Source organism: Phyllopteryx taeniolatus, chromosome 10 (assembly GCF_024500385.1).
Source record: "Phyllopteryx taeniolatus isolate TA_2022b chromosome 10, UOR_Ptae_1.2, whole genome shotgun sequence".
Classification (NCBI taxonomy): domain Eukaryota; kingdom Metazoa; phylum Chordata; class Actinopteri; order Syngnathiformes; family Syngnathidae; genus Phyllopteryx; species Phyllopteryx taeniolatus.
The window spans coordinates 26,481,036-26,506,880 of record NC_084511.1 but is presented as its reverse complement, the minus strand read 5'-3'; the positions used below and the strand labels follow the sequence as shown (position 1 = coordinate 26,506,880).

At 38.7% G+C, this 25,845-nt stretch overlaps 1 protein-coding gene across 5 annotated transcripts in view; it reads left to right on the top strand.

Moving 5' to 3' along the window:
• The window catches only part of gria2b (glutamate receptor, ionotropic, AMPA 2b), a 43,889-nt gene that overhangs the window by 9,497 nt on the left and 8,547 nt on the right, over positions 1–25,845 (top strand). For all 5 annotated transcript variants that reach the window (XR_009790466.1, XR_009790465.1, XM_061787637.1 and 2 more), the window contains 11 exons: positions 11,706–11,945; positions 15,723–15,919; positions 17,508–17,561; positions 17,637–17,795; positions 20,733–20,900; positions 21,415–21,519; positions 21,614–21,721; positions 22,189–22,395; positions 22,473–22,840; positions 23,399–23,597; positions 23,738–23,985. Coding sequence is in view for 3 of the 5 variants with exons in the window: in XM_061787637.1 (XP_061643621.1) it covers positions 11,706–11,945; positions 15,723–15,919; positions 17,508–17,561; positions 17,637–17,795; positions 20,733–20,900; positions 21,415–21,519; positions 21,614–21,721; positions 22,189–22,395; positions 22,473–22,840; positions 23,399–23,597; positions 23,738–23,985 (2,053 nt within the window). In the remaining 2 variants the exon portion in view is untranslated. The remainder of the gene's footprint in view (positions 1–11,705; positions 11,946–15,722; positions 15,920–17,507; positions 17,562–17,636; positions 17,796–20,732; positions 20,901–21,414; positions 21,520–21,613; positions 21,722–22,188; positions 22,396–22,472; positions 22,841–23,398; positions 23,598–23,737; positions 23,986–25,845) is intronic.

Here is a 25,845-nt window from a genome sequence, read left to right as displayed (position 1 = left end):
TACCTTTTTTTCAGCCGGCTAACGCCGTGCAGTTGAGTACTCCGTTTGTATTTCAAATGAGAATTGATCAAACGTTAACATGCTAACCGTTGGTATGCTAGTAACAGAGCGATGTGAGTCCAAAAAACCCGCTGAGGTAATTGATAAGGATTTTACATTTTGCCCTGTTAAGAGTCGGGCATTATTTTTAACGAGAATTGATGAAATGCTAACATGCATTGGCATTTCAAAAATGTATGTTAACACAAAGCAAGACACCAATGGGAGTGCACAAAAAAAAAACACACACACAAAGGCAGATTGAGAAAGATTCAACATTTTGCCCTATTATAGTCTGGTACTATTTTCAATGAAAATTGATGAAATGCTAACATGCCAACAGTTAGTATTCTAAAAATGTATGTGAACGTGAAGCAACATATATGAGTGAATGGGAGGTTGTTTAAAAAAAACACTAAAGCAGATTGATAAGGATTTGACATTTTTCCCTGTTTAAGTCAGGTACTGTTTTAAATTAAAATTTATGAAATGCTAACATGCTAGCAGTTGATATTCTAAAAAAAAAAAAGTTAGAATAAAGCAAGATAAGCAATATTCTCTTGTCAGTCTTTTTTTATACATGATTTTTTTAAGGGTGCATCTCTGAATGTTCTGAACGCCTGAGGAGTTTAAGTACAAATTATTACACGTTAAAATGAATATTTACAGCCAATCAGTTCTTTTGTGTGTGTGTGCGCGCGCGCGTGTTTTTTTCTTTCCCCCTTGCTCCCTGATGCCTCAGCTGTCAATCAAACCGACACCCTGAACCCCCGCACCCTCAGCTCAGAGGCCACCGACATAACTCTTAAATATGCTCGCATAAATCATGAAGTCAGCTTCTTGGACGAGGTCAAATGGAGACGGGTACCGGCCAACAGTGGATGTCACACAATCGAGCAGATGACAAATAATAAGAACAACGGAGAAAACAGAGCGAAGGAAAGCATAAACAGTTGAGTGAAGTCCTTTCAGGAAAGACTCCGAAACAATTGTCCCTTCGTCTAGCTTCAACAGATGCTCCACTAGCGCCCCTGCTGCTTTCAAAACAGCGGGAGATTGCACTAGTAAGAATGGAGCGCATGCAGAAATGAGACATTTTCAAATTTTCCCTGTTTAAATTCTGTGTAAAAACAACCAAAATACACAGGCAATTTGCTGGCTTGTGTCGTTTCCAAACACAATTTTCCCCTCGGACATTGTTCAAAGTAACATTTTCTGCTGTCATATAATCTAATAATTGTTCACTTTTGTTGGTACATTTTTAGAACACCAACTGTTAGGATGTTAGCATTAGATCCATTCCTATCAAGATAGTCCCCAGCTATATCAGTACAAAATGTCAAATTCATTATCAATCTGCCATTGTGTTGTTGTTTTTGATATATATATATATATGCTCACGTTGCTATCTTTCTTAGCTAACATACATTTTTACGATACCAACTGATGACATTTTAGTGTTTCATCCTTTTTTATGACTATGGTACAGGCAAAATGTAAAAATGCTTATCAATCTGCCGTAGCATTTTTTTGTACAGTACTTGCATTGCTTTCTTTCTTCGTGTTCACACACATTTTTATAATACTAAATGCTAGCATGTTAGCGTTATAGCCGTTTATATCATAATAGTGCCTGACTATAATAATGCAAACTTTTAATTCCTTATTAATTTGCCTTTTTTTTTCTTTTTTTTTTTTAACCCCAAAAAAACAAATCTTTGTTAACATGGATTTTTAGAACACCAATTGATAGCAGGTTAGCTTTTGTTCCATTCAACTGAAAAATAGTACCCAAATATATGGCAAATGTAATTACAAACACTCATCAATGTAGTACCTGACTATAATAGAGTAAAATGTAAAATGATTTATCAATCTGCCTTAGTATTGTTTTGCACTCAATTTGCTATCTTTATGTTAGCTTACATTTTTAGAACTGCTAGCATGTTAGCAATTCATCCATTCTTATTAGATTAGAAACCTGACTATCGGGAAAATCCTTTTTTTTGTACACACCTTGCCTTCTTGATTGATGTTAGCACACCAAATGTTAGCATTTGATCAATTCTCATTGGAAATGCAAATGACTACAGGGCAATTACACATTCATTTTGTCATACTTTAGAACGACAGACGGGGTACCCCCTGGACTGGTCACCTGGTAAACAATGTGACTGAAAGTACAAGGCACAGTAGCTCGTAGGATATGATCAATGTTTTATAGTAAGAAGTCTAAAACAATCTATAATACCCAGAATATTCTTCTGCATTAGTAGCTTAATTGCATCTGATGACTTATACTTACGACCATACTCTGCAGTAAACTCCATCCAACGTGTCGTTTATTTTCACAGTAATGTATGTATTTTTTGTCGGAACAATGTGTCACAGTGAGTTGAAGGCCATGGACAAATGGAGCGTATAAAAGCCTGGGCTCAGGGGTCAAATAGGCATGATAGATGAGTCGGAGGTATATGTGTCACTTGGTAGAACATTGGAAGTGTTTATTCACTGACGGCTGCAGCATTTCATCACCGAGCCACTGTAATACATTTGTCAATTAATGTACCGTCAAACACAAATAACTCCAGGTAGACAGCGGAGCTGAACAATATTATCAGAAGCTAATACTGCTAACGCTGTTAGCTAATGTTAATTTGTGCTAACACTACAGCTCTGCTTACCTTTTGGCTTTGACATGATAGCGATTCAGCCGCCTCGTAAAAGTGGTTCTTTCGCTCTGGAACTTCAGCCAGCCGAGATGATCATATCATTTGGTGTGGGGCTGATTATTGTGTTAATTAGGACCACTATTTGTGATGGTGCGGCAGAAGTGCAGAACGATTCATTTCAGAAATCGGCCAAAAAGTAAAGTTGGGTGTTTAATTAAACACTTGGGTGTTTAATTTCAGACTTGATGGGTGGGCAGGCACTCTAGAGATCCAGCTATTCCCCGTCAAGTCATTTTTTAAAAATGATATAGTGGTACCTCAACTAATGAGCGACCCGATTTACGAGTTTTTCGAGATTGGAGCTGTCCTTGGCCGATTTTTTTATTTTGTTTTGAGTTGCGAGAAACAAATTGAGTTTTAGATTTAAGCTGTTCATTGCCACTCGCAGTTGAAGTTTAATGAAAAGCAAAACAAAGAGAATTACACATTATGTTTTCAACCCAACCACATAACTTCGTCTTACGACAGTCTCCTAGCTGAATGCTAACACACGATGCAAATCGCCATAGACAGGCTAACAAAACTAGTATCAATGTTGTGGGGTAATGACCCTTTAGGACAACGGTTATTTGTACACAAACAATGCAGCAATAACAATTATATAAATGCAGGTTACTGAGGGGTCATGACCGTCCACCGTGTATCATACTGCCCCTGGTGGCCCAGGTGCACACACCAAAAGGAGGCACACATTTATTTAACGCATGAAATCATGATGCACAAACTATTTAAATATGTCTATTTAAATATGTTATTAATGTAGTTTTTTTTTTATAAAGTATAATACTGTAAAGTGATATATTTCAAAAAAATTGTTGGTGTTTAATGGGGGCTGGAACACATTAATCATGTTTCCATTCATTTCAATGGGGAACGGTGATTTGAGTGTTTTGAGTTAAGCGTGTGTTCATGGACGGAATTAAACTGGTAAGTCAAGGCACCCTTTAAATGATTAGCAAAAAAAAAAACAAAAAAACATCTTCACAGTGTCAGTAATTAAACTCATAGTAATGAATATTTGAATGAGGCATTATCAAGCTGTAAGATGAAATACACTGCAGTATCTGAAAAGAGTAGTTCCTGTTAAATAGAAAGAAGCGGAGTCAAACCACTCCCGCTGCCATGGCAACCGGCTTCTTCACATGCGCGACGGAACTTTTGCGTTTGTTTGCGAGATCATTAGGACACACCGAGTCCGCTCTGGTATTTCCGCAAAAGGTCACGGAGCGTACGTTGTGTTTTTATGACAGGAAGGCGCTGCGATTCACGTATAGGTCCCGAGATCGATACTCTTTGTACGGTTCGGTGCGGCGCATCGTCGTGTACGGACGCACAACACGTCGATTTCCCGATGTTTATTTCGAGGTGCCGGAACAACATCTGACGGCATCGTGGCCGACTGCTTAGCGCATCTAAAGACTAAATTGACCTTAGGTGTGAGCGCGAGTACGAATAGCTGTTTGTCTATTTGTGCTCTGCGATTGGTTGGCAACCAGTCCAGGCTGTACCCCGCCCCTCGCCGGAAAGTCAGCTGGGATATATATATATATAAATTAAAAAAACATTTCATACCTGCGTTAGTGATTAAGCTTGTAGAGCTCAATATCTGATTTTCTCTTCCAGTTCTGGGAGTCTTACAAGGAATGAAGTTGCAGTTTGATGTTTGATGTTACCGTTCTAATATTATGAGAACAAAAGTCACCAGCTTGTGGAGAAAAAAAAAAAAGGTCATTTCACAAAAATAATGTCATAATATTACTAGATAAAGTTGGAACTTCACAAGGGAAGAAACTGGTGATTTTACATGACTAATGTTGAAAAACAATGTGTCACAATTGTACAAGAAAAAAATTGAGAAGAAACTCACAATTGGACATGAATAATGTTATATTAAAGGAAGGACAGCACAACTGTATGTTGCAAATAAAAACCTATGCGACATTTAAAATCATAATTTTACATGTACAATTTTGTAATAGGAACAGAATATTTTAAGTGAATAATGACGTATTACAAGAAAAGTCTCTCTTAATTTTTCATTAATAGTGTTGTAATATTCCAAATACATTCATAATTTTACAAGACAAATTGTATAATTTTGCGGAAATAAAATCGTAATATTACAAGAAGAAATGTCTACATTTTAAAAGAAAGGCACTTGTAATTTTGCTTTGATAAAATTGTAATATTGTTACAACTGTAACACAAAAAATGAGATTTTTCAGACGAAAACTAAATTTTCCCATGAACGACAACAATATATTGCAAAATGTTGCAAATTTTGAGGATAAACTCTTTTTGCATGAATAATGTTGTAATATTAAGAATTAATAGATATTCCCAATTTTACAAGAGATAACTATAATTTGTGAAAAGTGATACATTTACAAGAGAAAAACCACAATTTGACATTAACACTGTTGTAATATTTCTGGAAAAATGTCACAACTGACAAAAAAATTAAGTAATAAAATAATAACAACAAGTAATAACTTTTTTATGAGAATAACTAATATGATTTAAAAAGTCATAATTTAATAATGGAAAAAAAAAACTTTTCCTTGAGTACTGGTGCAATATTACTAGAAAAAGAAACTAAGTCAACTATGAGAAAATCTAACATGATTTTTAAAAAAAAAGTAATACTTTAACAAGAGGGGGGAAAAAACTATTTTATGTGAATACTGGTGTAATCTTACTCGAAGAAAGGTTGCAATTTTACGAGAAAAAAAACATAATTTGACGAGAAAACTAATACGTTATAAAAAGTTAAAAAGAAAAACAGTTTTACGTGACTAATGTTGTAATGTTAGGAGAAAAAAGTGCATGTTGTAAATCTCCAAGCGTGCTTGTGAAGGACACTCGTTGCCTCGCTTGAGCAAGACCGAGTGGTTCAGACTGTTGCCATGGTGTGCCAGCCCCCCCTCCTCCTCCTCCTCCTCCTCCTCCTCCTCCCCCACCGCTGCCTACTTCAAAAGCTAAAGAAGGCCACAGGAAGCATCAAAAGAAAGGCACGGTACACTAGGGGGCGCTACTCTGTCCCCACGAAGTCGCTGGCGAAGGCTTCGTCGCGGGCCGTCAGAACGCCTCCAGGAAACAGGTCAGTGCACAAAAAGGAGAGCGATGAGATAGCAAGATAGAGAGAGAGAGAGAGAGAGAGAGAGATGGCGAGGAAGAGGAGGAGGAGGAGGAGGCGGCCTGGTGATAGAAGTTGACAAGAACTGAGCTGCAGTGTTCTTGTCGAGAGCAGCTGCCGGAAGGACGCCTCAAAGGAGGATGGGGGGGGGAAAAAAGTCAAGTCACATTTCCCACAAGTCGTCGTCCTTTTTAAGATAGCCCGCAGTCGCCACGGCAACGTATACTAACGTCCCAGTTACTGCGGTGCCTCATTGTATACGTAGGATGGACAACCTGGAATAGATCATAAAGCATTACAAGAGGGTAAAAAAAAAAAAGATATCCAACAACCAGAATGCAGTCATAATTGAGAATTATAAAAATATTAGAATACGTTTTTTTTTTTTTTTTTTATAATTGTGGTAGAAGTGGCCATTTCATCTGAACCCCTCACCAACAAACTTTATGCATTAATAAAATCAATTTTGACAGTATTTATTTTAAATATTACATCAATGTTGTCATAACATGGGGAAAGATGTTTTTTTTATGTAAAAAAAGAGAAATGAGAAAAATATTCTACAAAGAAGAAGGTAAATTCGATGAAAAAAATATTATTACGAGGAAAATAATAATTTTGCAAGAGATAAATGTTTCATTTTACGTGAATAATGTACTATTATATGAAAAAACGAGTAAATATCGTATTTACATGAATAGTGTCAAAATATTGGGAGCTGTACCTAATTTTATGAAAATAAATACATTTACGTGAACAGTTTCATAATGTTAAGAGAAAAGTCCTTTTATGTCATTATGAGATAATACTCAATACGGCAATAATGTTGAAATGTTAAAAGAAAAATGGTTTTACGTGACTAGCCAGAATGTTAGAAGAAAAGACTTATTTTACACGTTTTTATGTAATTTTACGAGAAAGTGTCATAACCTTTAAGTCAATACTGTGTTAATATTACGAGATACTCGAATAGTCACTATTTTTATGAGAAAAAACCCTCAATTTTAATTGAATATCATCGTAATGTTATGAGAAAAATGTCCGAAGTTTACGTGAATACTGTCATAATCGTCAATTTTTATTTTTAAAAAGTCCTAATTTTGCGTGAATAACGTCGGAATATTCTGATAATTGTATAAAATAAAGTCATAATGTCACAAGAAATAACCACATGAATTATGTTGTAATATTACCAAAAAAAACTTTATAATGTAAAGACGAATTACATTATACACTTGTTTTGTTTTGTAAAAGTACAACTTAATTGTAATTGTACAATTTTATCCTCATTTTTTTTGCTTGACATAATAGTTCCCAAAAAAAAGGATTTGCAGCCACTCTTATCAAGTGACACAATAGTCCATGTGGTGCCTGGTCTTACTTCAATTCCATATTTCAATTTTTAAAAGAAAGTCCCTGGGCCTTGTCACCATGGTAACATGGTACCTGAACGGGCCAACAGTCAAATCTGTTAACGCCGCTGATGACGACTGTGTCACTGACGTACGCGCGGGTGCTGATTCATCATTTTAGGACTGCTCAGGGTCAGTTTGTCTTCTATTAGGAATCCATCCACACAAGCTAAATGAGGTTGATTCATTCAAGTGTCCTTTGCGCGGGGGTTGGCGCCATGGTAACGAGAGCTGCTCCAATCCATATAGAGAAGGGTTTAACAGCAGAGGACACATTTAAGTGTCTTGTCATGGAATTCCAGAGTGAGGCGAGGCATGTGAAGGTGGATGTTGTAATTTATGCAAACGCAATCTGCAACCGGCTTCGAAGGAAAAGTCAACTGCGGTGAAGTTAATAGAGGCATGAAGAATATCAAGATATTGACAAAATTCTTTTGAGAGAACAAAATTCCAAGTTGATCACGAGTAGCATTTTCTACTCAAACGCTCTTGAGAACAGAAAGAAGGTGGTCATATTTTCGTACACTTTGCAAAATAGTTTTGGGTGAGACGGCGATGAGTAAAAATATATTTTGGACAATTTGCTACTGCATTTCTCTGAGAATTAAAGATTTTTCCATTTTTGTATAATTTCCTATTAAGCATGTGTGAGAACACAAAAATACAGATTGCGCTATTTTTTTTTGTGCTAATCCCCACTAAATTCCTCTGAGCTTGTAAAGACTGCTATTATTATTATTATTATTATTATGTTAAGAACTTCCTACTCAATTTCTTTGCGAACACAAATATCGTACTATTTTTTTTTTTACAATTTTCCACTAAACCCTTGTGAGAACAAAATACTGCGTAAAATTTTAGTACCATTTCCTACTAAATTTCTCTTGGAAATTCCCCCCCCCCCCCCCCCCCCCCCATGTAAAATCTCCCGCTCAATTCCTGTGCCAACGATACAAATGAGTAAAACTAATTATTGAGTCATTTCATTCCAACTGAAGTCTTGGGAGAACGGCATTTTTTTTTTTTGTTGAAGTCGGATTTCTTACTGAATTCTTGCAAGGCGTGTCGGGGTGAGGTGAAGGTGAATGTTGCACGATAATTTCTGCAAATGAAATCTTTCATCAGCATAAACAACGGCGTGTAAAAGGGAGACGACGAGGCACTGCGGTGGCACACCAGCGAAAAGCGGGTCAGTTAATTGGGACGGCTAAATTAATTTCATGCCGTTCACCTTGGCCCTCGCGAGGTGAGAGCGCGCGCGCTGTGTCCATCCGTCCAAGATGTACAAATGTATATAGAACAAGCGGAATACTTCCCTCAAAGAGTGTAGATCTACACTCTTTCCGTGTCATGACCAGAACAGGAACAATATTTGTACATGCATTTAAGAAATAATTGTAATCATTTATTACTTAAAAGCAAGTCCTTCACATGTGACAAAAAGCTTAATGTCCCAAAAACTGTTATATTTGTTGAATTTCCAACTCAATCTTCGTGAGAAAACAATTGTGCTGACTCTTTTGGACAAATTCACACAAAATTGTTTTAAGAAGAAATATTGTGGTATATTTTTTTTTGGGGGGGGGGGTATTTCCTACTAAATATAGTGAGAATGCAGTTTAGCTGACTAAATTATGATATATATTTTAAAAAAAGCATCTTTTTTTTTTTTTAGTTTGCACAAAGTGTATAATTTCCTACTAAATTGTTGTAAGAACACAAAGCTCGTGCTACACTTTTTTTTTTTTTTTTTTGTAATTTCATACTCACTTTTTGTGAGAACGCAATGATTGTGCTCGTTTGTAGATTTCCCACGACATTTTTGTGATAATAAAATGTGGTGACCCTTGTGAACAATTTCACATGGAATTCTCAAAAGGACCGAGTGTGCTATTTTCTTTTGTCGTTGTAATTATAGCTATCGTATTTTACATAAATTATGCAGTAGATTCTCAGTGTAGCGACCAGAACAGAAAAACATTTTTGAGAAATAATTGTCATTTAGTTGTTATGAGTGTGTGAGGGGGGATTTGTGTGTAGGAGTCATTGAGAGGCAGTCACATGTGACCAAGGCCTAATGGCTTTTCCCACAATCCTTCACTCTTTCTGCCGGCGAACGATTAAGCGTCCCCAACTTCTTTATTGCTCCAGATTGACTTGTTTCTCCCACCCACCCCCGGAAAAAAAAAAGGAAAAATAATACAGCTTGTGAACTTTTTGGGCCACAAGAGAGTGAAGAAAGACATTTTGTAGGATTTTGTCCGGAAAAGGATCTTTGCTATGTGATGCTCGTGATAGTCAATCGTGCAAACGTTCTGTAAAAATTTCAGACAGAAATCTTGGTTAAACAAAAACATTGTACTTTTGCTTTTTGTACAGTCGTATGCTATACAAAGGTGGTGACAATTTCTTAATACAATTTCTTAAATTCATGCATGAAAATAAGGCTTGTGCACTTTTTTGTACAATTTAATTCAAAATTCATGTGAAACAGGAATATTGTTTCATCTTAGTACAAAGTCATACTAAATTCGTACTACTAAACCTGTTTTTGTGGAATTTCCTACCTTTTTTAAAAAAAAAAAAAAGAACACAAAGACTGTGGTAATTTTTTTCAATTTCATACTATATTTGTGTGAGAAAAAAATACATTTGTGTGCAGTCTTCAACGACATTTTCGTGAATGTTAGTTTCTTCCCCAAAAAAATGTCAAGATCGCACTGGATCTTATTATGTCTTCTTTCCAATTTCCTCCTCAATTTTGCAGGAATAACAAGGTTGTGTGCCTTTACTGTACAATTTCATATGATATGCAAAGATTGTGCACAATTTCTCACTAAATGTGTTCACACAAATTTTTTGGGTGCAATTTCCTACTTTGTACTTTTTTTATACAAATAAATACTACGATCGTGCTGATAGTTTTTTCTCGAACTTACTACCTTTTGTAAGAACACAAAGCTTGGTCTACATTTTTTTTTTTAAAGCAATAGCCCACGAAAAATTGCCAATATATGCTTTTGATTGGACAGCTATCAGGTTAGCTTTTTAGCAGGCTTGCTGCCCGTGTCCGTAAGCCAATCCCATGATTTTGCGCTAGAAGAAATGCCTCATTACATGAATTACACTCCAGCGCGGTCAATAAACCTGATGAAGTTACGTGCGATCAATACGTCCTGCACGAACGACACGCTAATCTGCTGACCCAGGAGTAAAACGCTTGAGAAACGGCCCGCGACCTCGGGTCGGCGGGAGAAGCTTTTCTGTGCGTTTACTGCGACAAAAGCTACAGCGACGACGACCGCCTTTCCCTCGCTCCGCGCATAATGAATGCTAGATGTCGGGAAAAGCCACGTCGGCGTACGCGCCGGGCCACGGCTCGTAAATTATAAAGCGGGGGCGATTTTGCAAAGTCAACAGACTGGAGGATGTCGCGCAAATCATGTGAATGCAAATGCAGATATCCGACACGCTAGATATTTTGCTCCCAAAGCGACGGTATGCTAGTCGAGACACGAAGGGCTCGTAGACCGCTAATATGGACAAAAATAATAATACAAAAATAACATGAGCATCATGGGAGATTAGTGGGCAATCTTTTGTACAATTTTCTTGTAAGTTCTTGAATATATAAAGGTTATGCAATTTATGTGTAGAAAATGCAATTTTTGTGTGTGTGAAAATACAAATTCACATCAAATTCTTGTAAGATTAAAAAAAAGGATTGTGCTTTTTTTTGTAGAATTTTCTACTTAGTTTTTGTGAAGATACAAATTCACATTAACTTATTGTAAGATTTAAAAAGCAATGCTTTTTTTTTGGTAGAATTTCCGACAATGTTAAACTACCTGTAAAGTTATGTCAAATTATTTTTTGGGTTTTTTTCTTGTAGAATTATTATATTAAATTCTTGTAAGATTAAAACAAGATTGTGCTTTTTTTTGTAGAATGACCTACTTAAATTTTTGTAAACATACATGAAAAAAAAAAAAAAAAGACTGCTTTTTTTTGTAGAATTTTGTGAAAATGGCTGCACGGTGACTGACTGGTTAGCACGTCTGCGTCAGAGGTCGAGGGTTCAAATCCTGGCTTCCTGAAGAAGACACATTATTGTGGTTGCACTTTCCTAAAAAAGAGGCCAAACTAGCAATGTTGCAGTTTCCTACGAATAAGACAAGCAGGTTGTCGTGTTGGCTTTGAGCGACTTTCTCCGGCATATGCTCTCTTTAGTACAAGCGCTCCCCTGGTGCAGCTAAAAGACAGAAATCTATTAATCAGCGAGAAGACACACTGAGCAAGGCGCATCCCCGAAGCGCGCTAAAGGATGTAAAAAAACAACAAACATTAACGCTTGGTTTTTTCCCCCTCTCTCTCTCCCCGTTCCAGTCTGCTCGCAGTTCTCCAGGGGCGTCTACGCCATTTTCGGATTCTACGACAAAAAGTCGGTCAACACCATCGCGTCGTTCTGCGGTACGCTGCACGTGTCCTTCATCACGCCCAGTTTCCCGCTGGACGGCACCCAGCAGTTCATCATCCAGATGAGGCCCGACATCAAGGGCCCGCTGCTCAGCCTCATCGAGTACTACAAGTGGGACAAGTTCGCCTACCTGTACGACAGCGATCGAGGTCAGGCGACGCGCCGTTCACGCGCTATTTCTCTCTTTTGAAAGTGCTTGTTGGACTTCGGCTCGGTTGGCATTGGAGTGGACAAGGCCGGCCAGCCGAACCGCTGTGAAAAAACAGTGACGCTGGTGGGGGCCCCACAAAAGACGGTGCAGGACATTATTATTATAATTTCGGTCAAACTGTAATAATAATAATGAACGTTTTGTTTTGAAAAAAAAAAAAGACAGGAATAAAAATGAAAAATCTGAAAAATGAAAATACTATATAAGCTATACAGCATAATAAAAATAATAGATAATTAAGTAAAAGTAAGAAATATATGCAGTCTAAAGTACAGTATAAGTACATAAAACAATTTATACAATATAATGAAATGAAAATATAAATGCAAAATAATTTATTTCCAATAAGAAAATAATTTAAAATATTTTATTTAAAATAATACTATATAATAAATAACAGAATATTACGTATTTTTCAATTGTACTTTAATACATTTATTATATCATATTTATGTATCGTTTCTTCTGTCATGAGGAATGAATGCAAACTAATACGAAAATAATCATATGTAAAATGAAAAATATAGCGAGAATCACTAAAAATAAAAAAATACTCATATTTCAAAGACATTAATAATTGTGAATATGAATTGAATTGGTGTGTATTTTGGCATAAGATGAATCAACACTACATATATTAACATAAATATATAACAAAAAATGTATAAAAACAAAATAACATAAAATAAAAACGTTTTTACTTACATGTCTTTATATATATATATATATGCAATAAACATAAAATCAATATAAATAAATGTAATTTTTTTTTTTTATTACATGCATCTGGAAATAGTACTCAACTTGAATCTAATGTTGAAATGCTCATTTTCAGTCTATTCCAGTACATTCCAAGATTGCTCCAAGGTGTTATTTGGAACTTGTGAGTTGCTGATTTTGTCCTCATAGAGCCGAAAACGTCCGCAAGTCTTCTGCGTTTATGTCCCCCCCACCCCCATGTTGTTGTGTATTAGGACGCCCCCCCCCCCCCCCCCCCCAGGTGCATTTAATGAAAGAGGGCTTGTCACATACAATCAGCTGCGACTCATGTTTATCGTGTGTGTGTGTGTGTTTTACATAACATCAAGTGGAAGTGTGGGGTACTTCTGACATGCAGTGGAGGTGATGGGCCCTGCAGCTGCGGACCTCCACGCTTCTAATCATAACAATAATGCAAATAATAATGCTGAGATTTCTTTGCACTTGGGAAAGTTCTGGTTTACTTCGCAACATGAAATTCGGTAGGCGTGTCTATCATGAGTAGTAGACCCACAACAAAAGTCATGCCCAAAAACACACAGGAAGTCTTCCATTTTTGTTGAAAGCGGCCATTTTCTGGGTCATTTTGGTCATTTTCTGGGGGTCCTTCAAAGAAAATTCAACTCCCTAAAAAACAGTTTCACTTAGAACCATGAAATTTGGTAGGCGTGTCTGTCATGAGTAGACCCACAAAAATAAGTCAAAAACATGGGAAGTTTGCCAACTTGGTTTGATTGGCCATTTTTGGGCTTATTTCGGTCATTTTAAAGAAAATCCAGCATCACTTAGTAACATTTGGTCGGATGGTAGAATTTGGTAGGCATGTGTGGTAGACCCACCCAAAAAGTCTTCAGAAGCCATGCCCAAATACATCCAATTTGGGTTTGCAACTGCCATTTTAGGATCATTTCTGCTATATCCAAAGGTTCTTCAAAGACAAACCAGTCCTCGGGATTATGTCCTGTTGCTATTACATTTGAACAACATAGACTAGACAGTCGGATGACACTAAATTGAGATTTACATCCTTATGTGTGGGCAGAACTCGAAACCAGGCATTCATGTCTTTGTCCAGGCAGATTTAGTTTTTTGTCATGGAACCCATTTGATTGGGCAGGTGTACCTAATGTAGTGTACTTCTCATATAAACGCATAAAGTGAAAAGAAGTCATCCTAACTTGGTGACGAATCCCTCACATCCGTCAAACACGCCCCCCCCCCCCCCCCCCCACCCCCAAAACACACACACACACACATCTTCGCATCACTTAGCGACCTGCTCAGTCACTTCCAGCGCTCTCCTCCTTCCTTCCATCCCTTCCTTTTGCCACACATCGGTTGCCATGGGAACGAAAAGATCACACTGACCTAATTAGACAGCCGTGCGATGGCGAAATATATGCACTGCGGTCCCCCTCGGTGCCCGTCGCACTCGTACAGTACAGCAGCAGGTTTCATGCGGCATGTTTTAAGGAGGATTTTTGTGGGGTGGATTAGCGTTTTGGTTTTTTTTTTATTCGGGGACAGGCGCTGAGTTGTGCTGCTGAATGGGAGGAGAGTGTGAACAGGAGAGATGGGGGGAAGGGTACAGCATGAAGATGCATAGAGGGTGTGTGTGTGTGTGTGATGTTTAGTGTGGAATGAAATGGAGGAAAAAGCAGCACTGCACTAAATCATCGCTAAGCCGACAAGCAACCACTCACAAATCAATGGACTCTCTTCATACAAGTGCATTATTCACGTGATGAACTCACTGTGTGCACTCGCCGGGCCTCGTACACACAACGTGCGCAACTACTCCATGTCGACACACATGTACACTGTGCATAGTATAGAAGTTCGCAATGGAGGTTTGCCAGAACATTCTGCGACTGGGGATCATGGGGTAATGTGTTTAGGCTTGCCGAAGCAGCATGTGTATCATTACGGCGGTCAACAACAAACGTACTGTCTTAAGATGTTTTGTAGCTGATTTAGGGCAATTTGTTTTTTAAAACTATGGCCACACATTGTACAGGTATTTTCGCTTTATATCAGGGGTTCGCCTTGGGCGATGAGCCGCATGCTGCTTCACCAAGTCTAAATATCAACGACATGATTCTCTGAAATCGCAATGACCTGTTCTTAGCTCACGGATCAGCCAGAACATCGTGTCGTCGTTGTAATTATGACACGTATAAATCGTTCATATACAACTGCGAGCCTCCCATTTTCCCCGCGCCATAAAAAAAAATGAAATTGATCGATATTTCCCCCCACCGCCGTCACGCCAGGATCACATACACCAGCCTTTTTTTATTAAAGCGCAAGCCGGGGATCGATACGGGTGAGATTCAGCCCTGAAACGTTTTAAACTCGCGGGGAACGTCACATTGATCAAGAGGCGTAATTAAAACGTCTCGTCCGGGCCGGGAATGTGTTTTGAGCGGGGGGGGGGGGGAATAAAAGGCCAAACAAGATGGTGATATAAAGAGTGGAGGAGCACATTTGGCCGCGCCACTGCACTCAAAGACTCGTTAATCAGATCCGTTATGGACGTTTTGCACACTCGATTTCATTGGATCTGTCGATTAGTAATATCGCAGCTGACAGCTCATAAACTAATTCAAGCAGAAATACAGTTTGTTGTAGTTTTACCCCGAGTAAAGTTTTGATTTTTGAATCGAGCTTGAAGATGGCACCCAATCGGCAATCAACCAAAAATGGCAGTCTGCCACATTATTGAGTTTATTTCCAAAATAAAGACCTTGCTTCTGCATGAGCGAGGGGGCGGGGCTTGAATTGCTGTTGGTTAGTTAGTTGGTCAGTAGGTAGGTTGGTTTATTTGTATAACCCTTCATGACAAAAGAGTTGACTTGTTTGTCCTGTTCTACGGTTTGATATCGCCTTAATTGAGATTTTGTTGCCAGGGAAGCGAGACCACCGTGCTTTCATATGATTTTTACGTCCGTCTCAGGCCTGACGACGCTTCAGGTGGTCCTGGACACGGCGGCCGAAAGGAAGTGGCAAGTGACGGCCATCAACGTGGGCAACCTGAAAGATGAGCGCAAGGACGAAGCGTACCGCTCGCTCTTCCAGGACCTGGAGAACAAGAAAGAGCGCAGGGTGATCCTGGACTGTGAACAGGACAAAGTCAAAGACATCATGGACCAGGTTTTTTGTTTGGTTTTTTTAACCCTTCTGGTACTACACACTAACGCAGCACTATATGCGGGGCCGAGCACTGCAACGAACGATTGGCGGTGTCCGGCTAATTGTTGTTGTGGGCCACATTATAGTTACACAACAAATTGATCAATTAACTCATTTTGAAATCAGAACTCAAGGTGATTTTTAACACATTTTAGCAAGAAACCGGAAGTAGACACACGTGATCGTTGACTTCATTTTCTCGCTTTCTGAACTGGAATCGACATCTTCGCACTTGTGTCACGGAACTCCGGGTAGACGTACGTTCTGGGCTTGGCAGGTACAAAACATTATTCGCATCTGCCCGGAGCAGTCTCCTCGACAAACAGAGGCGCCAGTCATGCGGCGGGATTAGCTTCAGGTGTGTCCCGCCTGTCAAGCCTTCAAACGCGACAAAGCCGATCTATTTCCCTTCCTTTTTTTCCACCCCCGTTGCTGCTGCTGTCGATAAGGGAAAATCGCTTTGGATATCTCTTTCCGCCTCTGTCGTTACAGTCAACACCACAGGTTGTCAATGCAGCGATAAAGGCCGCGAGCGTCAGCTACGCTAGCTCGTGTGACGCGCAGTTAGCGTTTGGAAGGAATTCAAAAGGGATGTCCTCCTAAATTTGGGCATTTACACACGCAAATTCCAATGGAACGAGCTCTCTCTCCCAATTTCTGATTTCACTCATTTCCGCTTTGAAACGATTACATTATGCAGTGTGTCCAAGTTTAGTTTTCTATTTTTTCCACTTGAGGGATTTGCTTTATTTCACCTTATACAAAACAAGCTTTGAAACAGTTTATTCCTGTAAGTTCTCCCCCCCCAAGCATTAACTAGAATCAACTTCCACAGAAAGCATTCAAATATATATATATATATATACACATATATATATATACACACACACACACACTGTATTTCCCCAGATAATGTAAAAATAAGTACTTCTCTCACTTGGGAAGAAAAAAAAATCCCTTTTGTCAAATCATGTTCATCACGTAAACGCAATCTTTAATAAAATCAACAATTGAAACCATTTCAATTTATGGCTCGAGGGGTCTGAAAAGTCGCAAAGTTGGCAACGCTGACTAGGCTTTTGTCAACAAGCTCCTCTTTGTTTGAAAATGAAAGAAGTTGAAACTACAGATGCTGACCCCCAAAAATTCGTTCGAAAAATCCAGACGGACCCATAACTGATTTTAGCGATTAATCATCCAGCCCTAGTAGACATTATTTCCTACATAATTAAATTAACTCCCTGAAGAGAACACAATACCTGAAATCAATGTACTGATTTTAAAAAAAAAGTACAATTTCATTTAATCACCTAATGTGGTTATTGTTTTATCTTGAATTTCAAGAGACAATTACAGTACTGCAAAAGGACCAAAAATGATCAGAATGCCGACAAACGTGTATTCCTTAACATTATTCAGCTTGTATTCAGGATGCGAATCTACAGGCATAAGGATTCTGTACTCGGTCGAGTAACAGGAGCAGTTGTCAAGTCTGTGTTATTATTTTTTTCCCCAGTGTGCTCACATTTTGAATCTAATAATTTTGTAGGTCATCACCATTGGCAGGCATGTTAAAGGCTACCATTACATCATAGCCAATCTGGTAAGAGTTAAACAACATTTCAGGCTTCTGTACCGTAAGACAGCAAAATTAACCACAACTATTTTGTGCTTTCAGGGTTTTGTCGACGGTGACCTCTCCAAAATCCAGTACGGGGGCGCCAACGTGTCGGGCTTCCAGATCGTGGATTTCGACGACCCGCTGGTGTCCAAGTTTGACCAGAGATGGGAGGCCCTGGAGGAGAAAGAGTATCCCGGAGCAGACAGCAAGATCAGGGTGAGCGTTGCGCTTCATGTTCTCTTGTACCAGAGTGCTTCAGACATGTACACTATGTGCGCTATGTGCATTATTAACCAAGTTTGTCCAAGAACACCACGAGAGACCATCTTTCATGAAGCAACGTCCGGCCTTGTGGGCTTGCAAATGTTAATGATCCGTGTTGTTCTACTGAATCCAGTTTGAAATTCCTCCTTCCTGTTCAAGCACTTCATAACGCTGGGTAGGGAACGACAGGGGGCAGGTGGTTTCATACATTTGTTAAGTATTGTAGCGTCCAACTACAATGGCGCTTTGCGAGGTGGTCAAGCTCATTCAGAAGATATCCTTATTCTGGATTTGTCAGGATTTTGTGGTGATGGTGAAAAAAAGAGGAGGACTGGCAAGGCAGGATGCATCGCAACAAAAGGCTTTCTTTTCCAAAACAAAAAAAGCCAAACAAGGAAGGTGGAAAATGCTAAAAAAAAAAATGTATTAACAAAGTCACCGCCCCAGAAAATCCTGATTAAAAGTAACAAAGAAACACAAGGAAACAAAACACTCACCACGACAGGAAACATGACAAAAATTAGAAAAGTGACCGATCCGAGACAGACTGAACAAACCCCGGGAACTAAATACAAACAAATTGACCAGACAACGAGGCACACCTGGACAAGACACGAGTGCCTGGAGGGGGCTGATTGGTTAAACGGGCTGACGAGAACAGGTGGCAATGAAAACCAAACGAGCAACCAAACCAAATGACATGAACATGGGACAAAGGAAAACTTGACCCAACATAAATCCAATTAAATGTCATCAAAACCAAGAGAACAAAAACAAATCATGACAGTATTTAGCTTTTTGTAATAAATGAGTTTTAATACATGAATACAATCTAAAATATTGCATTTCATGTTGTTGTATAGTGTTTTTCAACAGAAATTTGGATTGGAAAGTTTCCAGGCTTTATTATAATCGGATAAAAATATATCTTAAAATCTTTGTAATTGCCTACAGTTTATCAATGGTAGTCAAACCTTTCACACCGAGTACCACATCAAAGAGTACCACAATAATGAGAAACATTCAAACGCAGTAGCAAAAATGAGGCAGAAATACTATTCGTAAAAAGTATATTTAATATGATAGTAAGCCACAGTTTAAACATCCACCCTATGCTTAAATGCAGGTGTATCGAAATTAGAATTAGAAAACGTCATGTATTTCTGGAGCTCAATTCAAAAACTGATATATAGATTCATTAACAGAGTAAACTATTTCATGATTTTATTTGTTATTATTTTGATGATTTTTACTTACAGCTAACAAAAACCCACTTTTGACCATCTCCAAGAAATTAGAATGTTACATAAGAAACAGGCAAAAAGATTTGAATATGGAAATGTGGTTGGAATTGGCCTTTTGCAAATTATTTTCTTGTGTTGAATGAAACTGTATAATTTATGAGTTTCATTTTTGGAATTGCAATACAATAAACTCTTCTACAGTATTCTATTTTATTGAGATGCATAGGAAAATAAACTGTACTTAAATAATGATTCTTTTAAAATGGATTGCACATAAACGGTATATAATATAATAATAATAATATAATATAATTTTAAAAAAACATAAAACAAACAGGTCTTAAAGATAAAATAAAAATGAATGAAATGAAAAAGTGAACTCTAACCGACTGTTTAACTGTTTCAGTTTGAACGTCAACACTCCCTAAATATAGGAAATTACAAAAATAAAACATACTTGATTGTTTGTACTTGCATATTTTTGAGTTGTATATTTAATATTTGTACATTTATTAATTTAGTGATTCTTTTGCATACCACAAGAGGGAGCAACTCGTGGTATGCATACCACACTTAAGAGAATAACTGATCTATATTAATAGTTGAAATCATAAATATACCACAATCTATGTTTAATATAATTTCAAACTAATTTTGAAGACTCACAAAGACTCTCCGTAAGTTCCACTAACAACCCAGGCTAAAACTGGCTCCATAGAACGCTTGTCTCTCAGTCCCGATGTATCACTTCAGCATACTTCCTTGACACCAAATTACTGTACTACTTTCCTATTTAGGTGGCCTCTTTTGGCATTTCAGAACGAACACAAAAAAAGACAAGTAGGTGAGTAGTTAACCGCAAACATGACTTCTAATTGCCGTAAGTAACAATTAGGCTTGACACGATCAGGATTTTGGGGCCGATCAGCGATTTTTAAAAAAACGATAACCGATCACCGATCCGATCACATGGTGGAGAAATGTGTCTATTTAAATGACCTGTTCATTTACTGTATATACTTGTGTACTTAATTTCTCCCAAAATTATATTTACAATAAATAATGTATCTTTGTTCCTCTATTTCTGCCAGTGAGGCATAGTGACAGACAGAACAAATGAATGGTCTTCTATTAGATGGCAGGAAGTAAATACAGTAATTTTAATGTTTCCACTTTTTATGACAAAAAACGAGATGCGGTGGTATCGGAATACAAGATTTGGTGGCAGTAGTCTGTCTCAGACTGTTCCACATCACCGACATGTTTTTTTTTTTTTTTTTTTTAAATAACTTTATTGGCCGTCTGATATTTACAAGACTACGCCAAAAGACACGCGACAAGGCTAAAAATAAACTGGCTTTGGGATTCAAATATACTGTGCACGATGGCGACACAGAGTAAATGTCTTTTACGGTCATTGATCGGATCGGCGAATTATGACATTCAAGCCGATCAACCGATCATCATAAAATGGTAATTATCGGCCGATACCGATAAGGCTGATAAAATCTGTGTAAAGTCTAGTAACAACGCACCCCAGAGTCCAGGTTCTAAACATCATAAGACCTCAACCTTAAATCTGTTCAGGTTACTTGCCTAGATTATCCCAACTAATGCTCCTTCCTCTATGTCTACCGTTACCTAGTACACGTCGGCGTTGACGTACGACGCGGTTCAGGTGATGACCGAGGCCTTCCGGTACCTGCACAAGCAACGCATTGACTTCACCCGGCGGGCCAATAACGGCGACTGCCTGGCCAACCCCGCCGTTCCCTGGGCTCAGGGAGTTGAGATCGAGCGAGCGCTGAAGCAGGTAAGACGTAGCTCGTCTCGTGATGGCTTAGAAGGTTGCCACGGCAACGGTAGATTTACCCGCCTTGATGAGGGCCGTGAACGACAACAAGGCGGCGAGTGTCGCACGGAAATGATTGATGTTGTTCTTACACATGTAAACACTCACTTGATTAAACCGAAGAAAGATTAGCGTACAAGTTTGGGAAAGCCTTCTCGATTGAGTCATTTCGGATTATCACTTAGGGGTCATTAAAAGGAAAAGGATGAAAAAAAAAAAAAAAAAAGTATTTTTCACAGACTTCTCTTTTGGGAACATAAAGGGATATTAAGAAGAAATTCTCCATCAGCCATCCCAACAAGTCGCGGGGACACTATTGTTTTTTTTTTAATGCATGGCAGAGGTCCAACACCACCACTGTGTCGGGTAATCAATTCCACTTTGAGGCCCCGAATTGTCACTTCTTCTTCCAAAATGCCCAATACGCTCCTTACCTGCACCGTCTTTGAATTTAAAAGACGCATTGTTGCCATAGGTGCGCGTAGAGGGCCTGACGGGGAATATTCAGTTCGACCAACACGGCAAGCGGGTCAACTACTCAGTCAACATAATGGAACTGAAAAACAACGGCCCCGTAAAGGTAAAACGCTCCCCCTCGGCGGGGTGGAATAGCTCAAGATTAACGACGTGTGTCTTATTCCGACTGGCGCTCATTACTTATTCATGCCCGACAGATCGGCTACTGGAACGAAGTTGACAAAATGGCTGTCACCAAATCCGACGTCTTTGCCAATGACTCGACGGGGATGGAAAACAAAACGGTCATTGTCACCACCATCTTAGTAAGTTATCGAGAAGAACACTTTGATTTATGGTCGCTCTGGCTGCTTTAATTCGTTGGCTGAATGTTTGTCCTTTGGTTCCCCAGGCACCAGGTAACGTTAATACGGAAAGACAATGTAAATGCTGCTCCTTTATCATTCATCTTGATTTGTAACACCCGCGGGTCGGCAATAATACAGTGGCACCTTGAATTTGCTGGACTTTCACATACATTTGAATGAATTCCCCCCTGAATCCGAAAAGTTGCCATTATAAAACCTTTCTTGACAGGGGTGCACATAACAATTGTGGTCTGGTTCGCAAGAGGGCACCGCAGGTTGTTGCTTGGTATTGCAACAATAACAATATTGTACACATTTTGGGTCATTTTGAAATTCAAGGTTCCATTGTCTGAGCACAATGGACAACCCTCTTGAAAGCTTCTTCCCTCGCTAAATGGCATATTGTTGTCATGGGCATCCTTCAGGAAGCTCCTTACGTCATGCTGAAAAAGAACGCAGATCTATTTGAGGACAACGACCGGTACGAGGGCTACTGCGTGGATCTGGCCGCCGAGATCGCTAAACACTGTGGCTTCAAATACCAGCTGAAAATCGTCGGAGACGGCAGGTACGGAGCCAGGGATGCTGAGACCAAGATCTGGAATGGGATGGTCGGCGAGCTAGTGTATGGGGTGAGTTGCCTCTTTTATTGCGTAAGTACTGGAAAAAATAGGTAGGATCGATTGTAATTCCCTCGGTTGTTTTTCAGAAAGCCGACATCGCCGTGGCTCCGCTGACCATCACCCTGGTCCGAGAGGAGGTGATCGACTTCTCCAAGCCCTTCATGTCTCTGGGGATCTCCATCATGATCAAGAAGCCCCAGAAGTCCAAACCCGGTGTCTTCTCCTTCCTGGACCCGCTGGCCTACGAGATCTGGATGTGCATCGTGTTCGCCTACATTGGCGTCAGCGTGGTGCTCTTCCTGGTCAGCCGCTTCAGCCCGTACGAGTGGCACACCGAGGAGTACGAGGACGGCCAGATCCAGACCAACGAGTCCACCAACGAGTTTGGCATATTCAACAGCCTGTGGTTCTCCCTGGGGGCGTTCATGCGACAAGGCTGCGACATTTCGCCAAGGTAGCTACCGTCTAATGGTGGGATTGCTGAAGAGCATTCACACACATCATTGGCAAAAAAGAAAACGTTTTCATGATTATTCTGTGATTCTCAGGTCAATAATTAGATCACGACTGGACTGTTCTGGTTGTCTTACAAGACGTTTCACCTCTTAGCCGAGCAGAGGTGATCAGTTAGCCGTGGCTTGTACTGTACTACCCAGCCTTCTGGATGAACTGATGAAGCCTACTTGAATGAGAGGCATCATAATTAGTATTTGCGGTCTAAACTATGAATATAGGTCATCATAAAAATAAATGAGGCCAAGGTGCATCAATTATTAGCGTTTCTTTCGCTATTTGAGGCAGGGCTTGGTCTTTGTACACCAATGGAAACCAGATGAGGTTATTTTGTGGGCTCTCCTAAGCCTGTAGGTCCTCCGACTGCATGTATAATTAGTTGGTTGTAAAATGAACTACAGTCTCATGAAATGAATGATTCCGACATCCCCAAAAATTGGAGCTTTTTATCCCGTCTTTTGTCTTACTGAAAGACCGAGCGATTGCGTTTGGGCGACAGGTCTCTGTCCGGGCGCATCGTGGGCGGCGTGTGGTGGTTCTTCACGCTCATCATCATCTCGTCCTACACGGCCAACCTGGCTGCTTTCCTCACTGTTGAGAGGATGGTGTCGCCCATTGAGAGCGCCGAGGACCTTGCCAAGCAGACCGAGATTGCATATGGCACGCTAGACTCAGGCTCCACTAAAGAGTTCTTTAGGGTAAGCGATGGTAAATTGATGATGTATTTAGTATATTTATATGTTTTGGTCGAAATCCGTTGTTTTTGATGTACTAGTTGGTGAGTGAAGATTCTACCATTCATTTCCTAACGTACATCCTCTTCCACCCCCCCACACAGCGTTCTAAAATTGCCCTCTTTGACAAAATGTGGACGTACATGCGGAGTGCAGAGCCCTCCGTGTTTGTGAAAAAAACAGCTGAGGGGGTTCTGAGGGTCCGCAAGTCCAAGGGGAAGTACGCCTACTTGCTGGAGTCCACCATGAACGAGTACATCGAGCAGCGCAAGCCCTGCGACACCATGAAGGTGGGAGGCAACCTGGACTCCAAAGGCTACGGGATCGCCACGCCCAAAGGATCCTCATTAAGGTGGGTGGAATAGTATAACAATGTGTCCAATGTTGTTATAGTATCCCACCTACCCTGATGTAGCTTTGCTTATGTGTCTCTGGTTTGTATTAGGAGATAAGGTAATGCCCCCTACCCGCACTCAAATCCCCATTGCAATTTATTGTAAGTCGATAAATTGCAAAAAAATCGATTTCTTTTTGTCATTACTAATGGGGTACTGCAGAAATAGCTCTTTAAAAAGCAAAACTTGAGAAATTGCTCAAATATTGTTAAAGCTATTGATACAGATGGAAAATTGATAAATTGCCCATATTATAAAAACTGTATTAAAAAGTTTTATTATTAATGGAATACATATGCTATGTTAACAATTTAGATTTGTTTGTTTCTATGTATTCATTTTTAATTTTAGTATTCATAATATTACATTTTCTATAAATTAAATAATACTAAATTCCTACAATTTGCTATTTAGACATACTGATAGACAATAACAAAATGGAATTCTCAATTCAGATTTGTATAGCTTTATATATATTTATACAGGTTGAAATCTGAAAAATAGCCACATTTTCTACGATAGCTTTTCAAATATTTAGGAATGGAATGGAATACATTGTATATGATATTTCTAGAATTTTTAAAACTATTTGTAAAGATTGAAAATCAAAATTTGCTATGAAAAATATGTTCTATGTTATAATTTTTATTATTTAAAATATTTAAAATTGTAGCTATTCATACAGATTGAAGAAATCAAATTGTAAAAAAAAATATTATTATTATGACATATCTTGAAAAATATGTATTCCAATTTTGGCAATTCATACTGAATTTAACCGTTTTTATCCAGGCTTTAATTGACCTGTATTCAACCCATTCCCATTGATCTCTCCAACTATAATCTCGCTAATCCTATTTCAAATAGGCTCTAATATCTGATCTGTGTGTCTGTCAAAGCTTTTGTCCTTTTCTATGTTCCTATTATGCATTCTGCTTATGCTCTTTTTTTCAACACTTGAATGATGATTATTTATTTATTTATCCTGTTGATATTTGAAAAGTCTATAGATGAAATGTGTTTTAAGAATGATCAAACCCTTGCAGTGCTCTCCTCTTTATTTAAACATTTAATGGACTTTTCCTTTGTGGAAACAATTGGATAGCCGCCCAACAAAGTGTTTATTCCTGCACCTTCATGGCGGCACTGCTTGGGTTTCCACGTGTATATGAATGATGACTGTATGTTATATTGCTGAATATCCTGTATTGTAGCCATTTAATGACTCTCTGTGCCCCTCAATGGGATCAGCAGCACAGACGTTACACTAGGATGTTTTCTTGACGAAAATGTTGCCTGTTTTTGACATTTTTCTGACGAGGTCTAACCATTCTCCCCATTACTGCTGTCTCTCTTTTTAGTGGAGTCACTTGCCAGACACTGTTTTATGTATGTAATGGATGTGAGTACGTTGCAGTAGCCACTAGAAGCCCATATACAGAATATACTATGATATAGCCTCAGCTATAGCTAGGGTGACCATCATTTATTTGCATGTTACCTCTCTTCTATAGCCACACATTAAATACAATTCAAAAGTCTTGCGGAAAATACATTTTACAAATAATAAAAGAATGTATTCAACATTTGGCCATTCAAAAACAAATAACTGCATTTCTTTTCCTTTCAATGATAATTAAATAGAAAATAATATGTGGACTACTTTTAAATAGAACGTTTATGAAAGGAAATATTTTTCTCACATTTTGCAATTCATAGAGACTTGCAAAAAAAAAATGTATTTATTTAAAAATATATATTTTTCTAAAATCATGCTAGTTGTACAGAATTAAATTCAATGACTTTAATTCATTCAA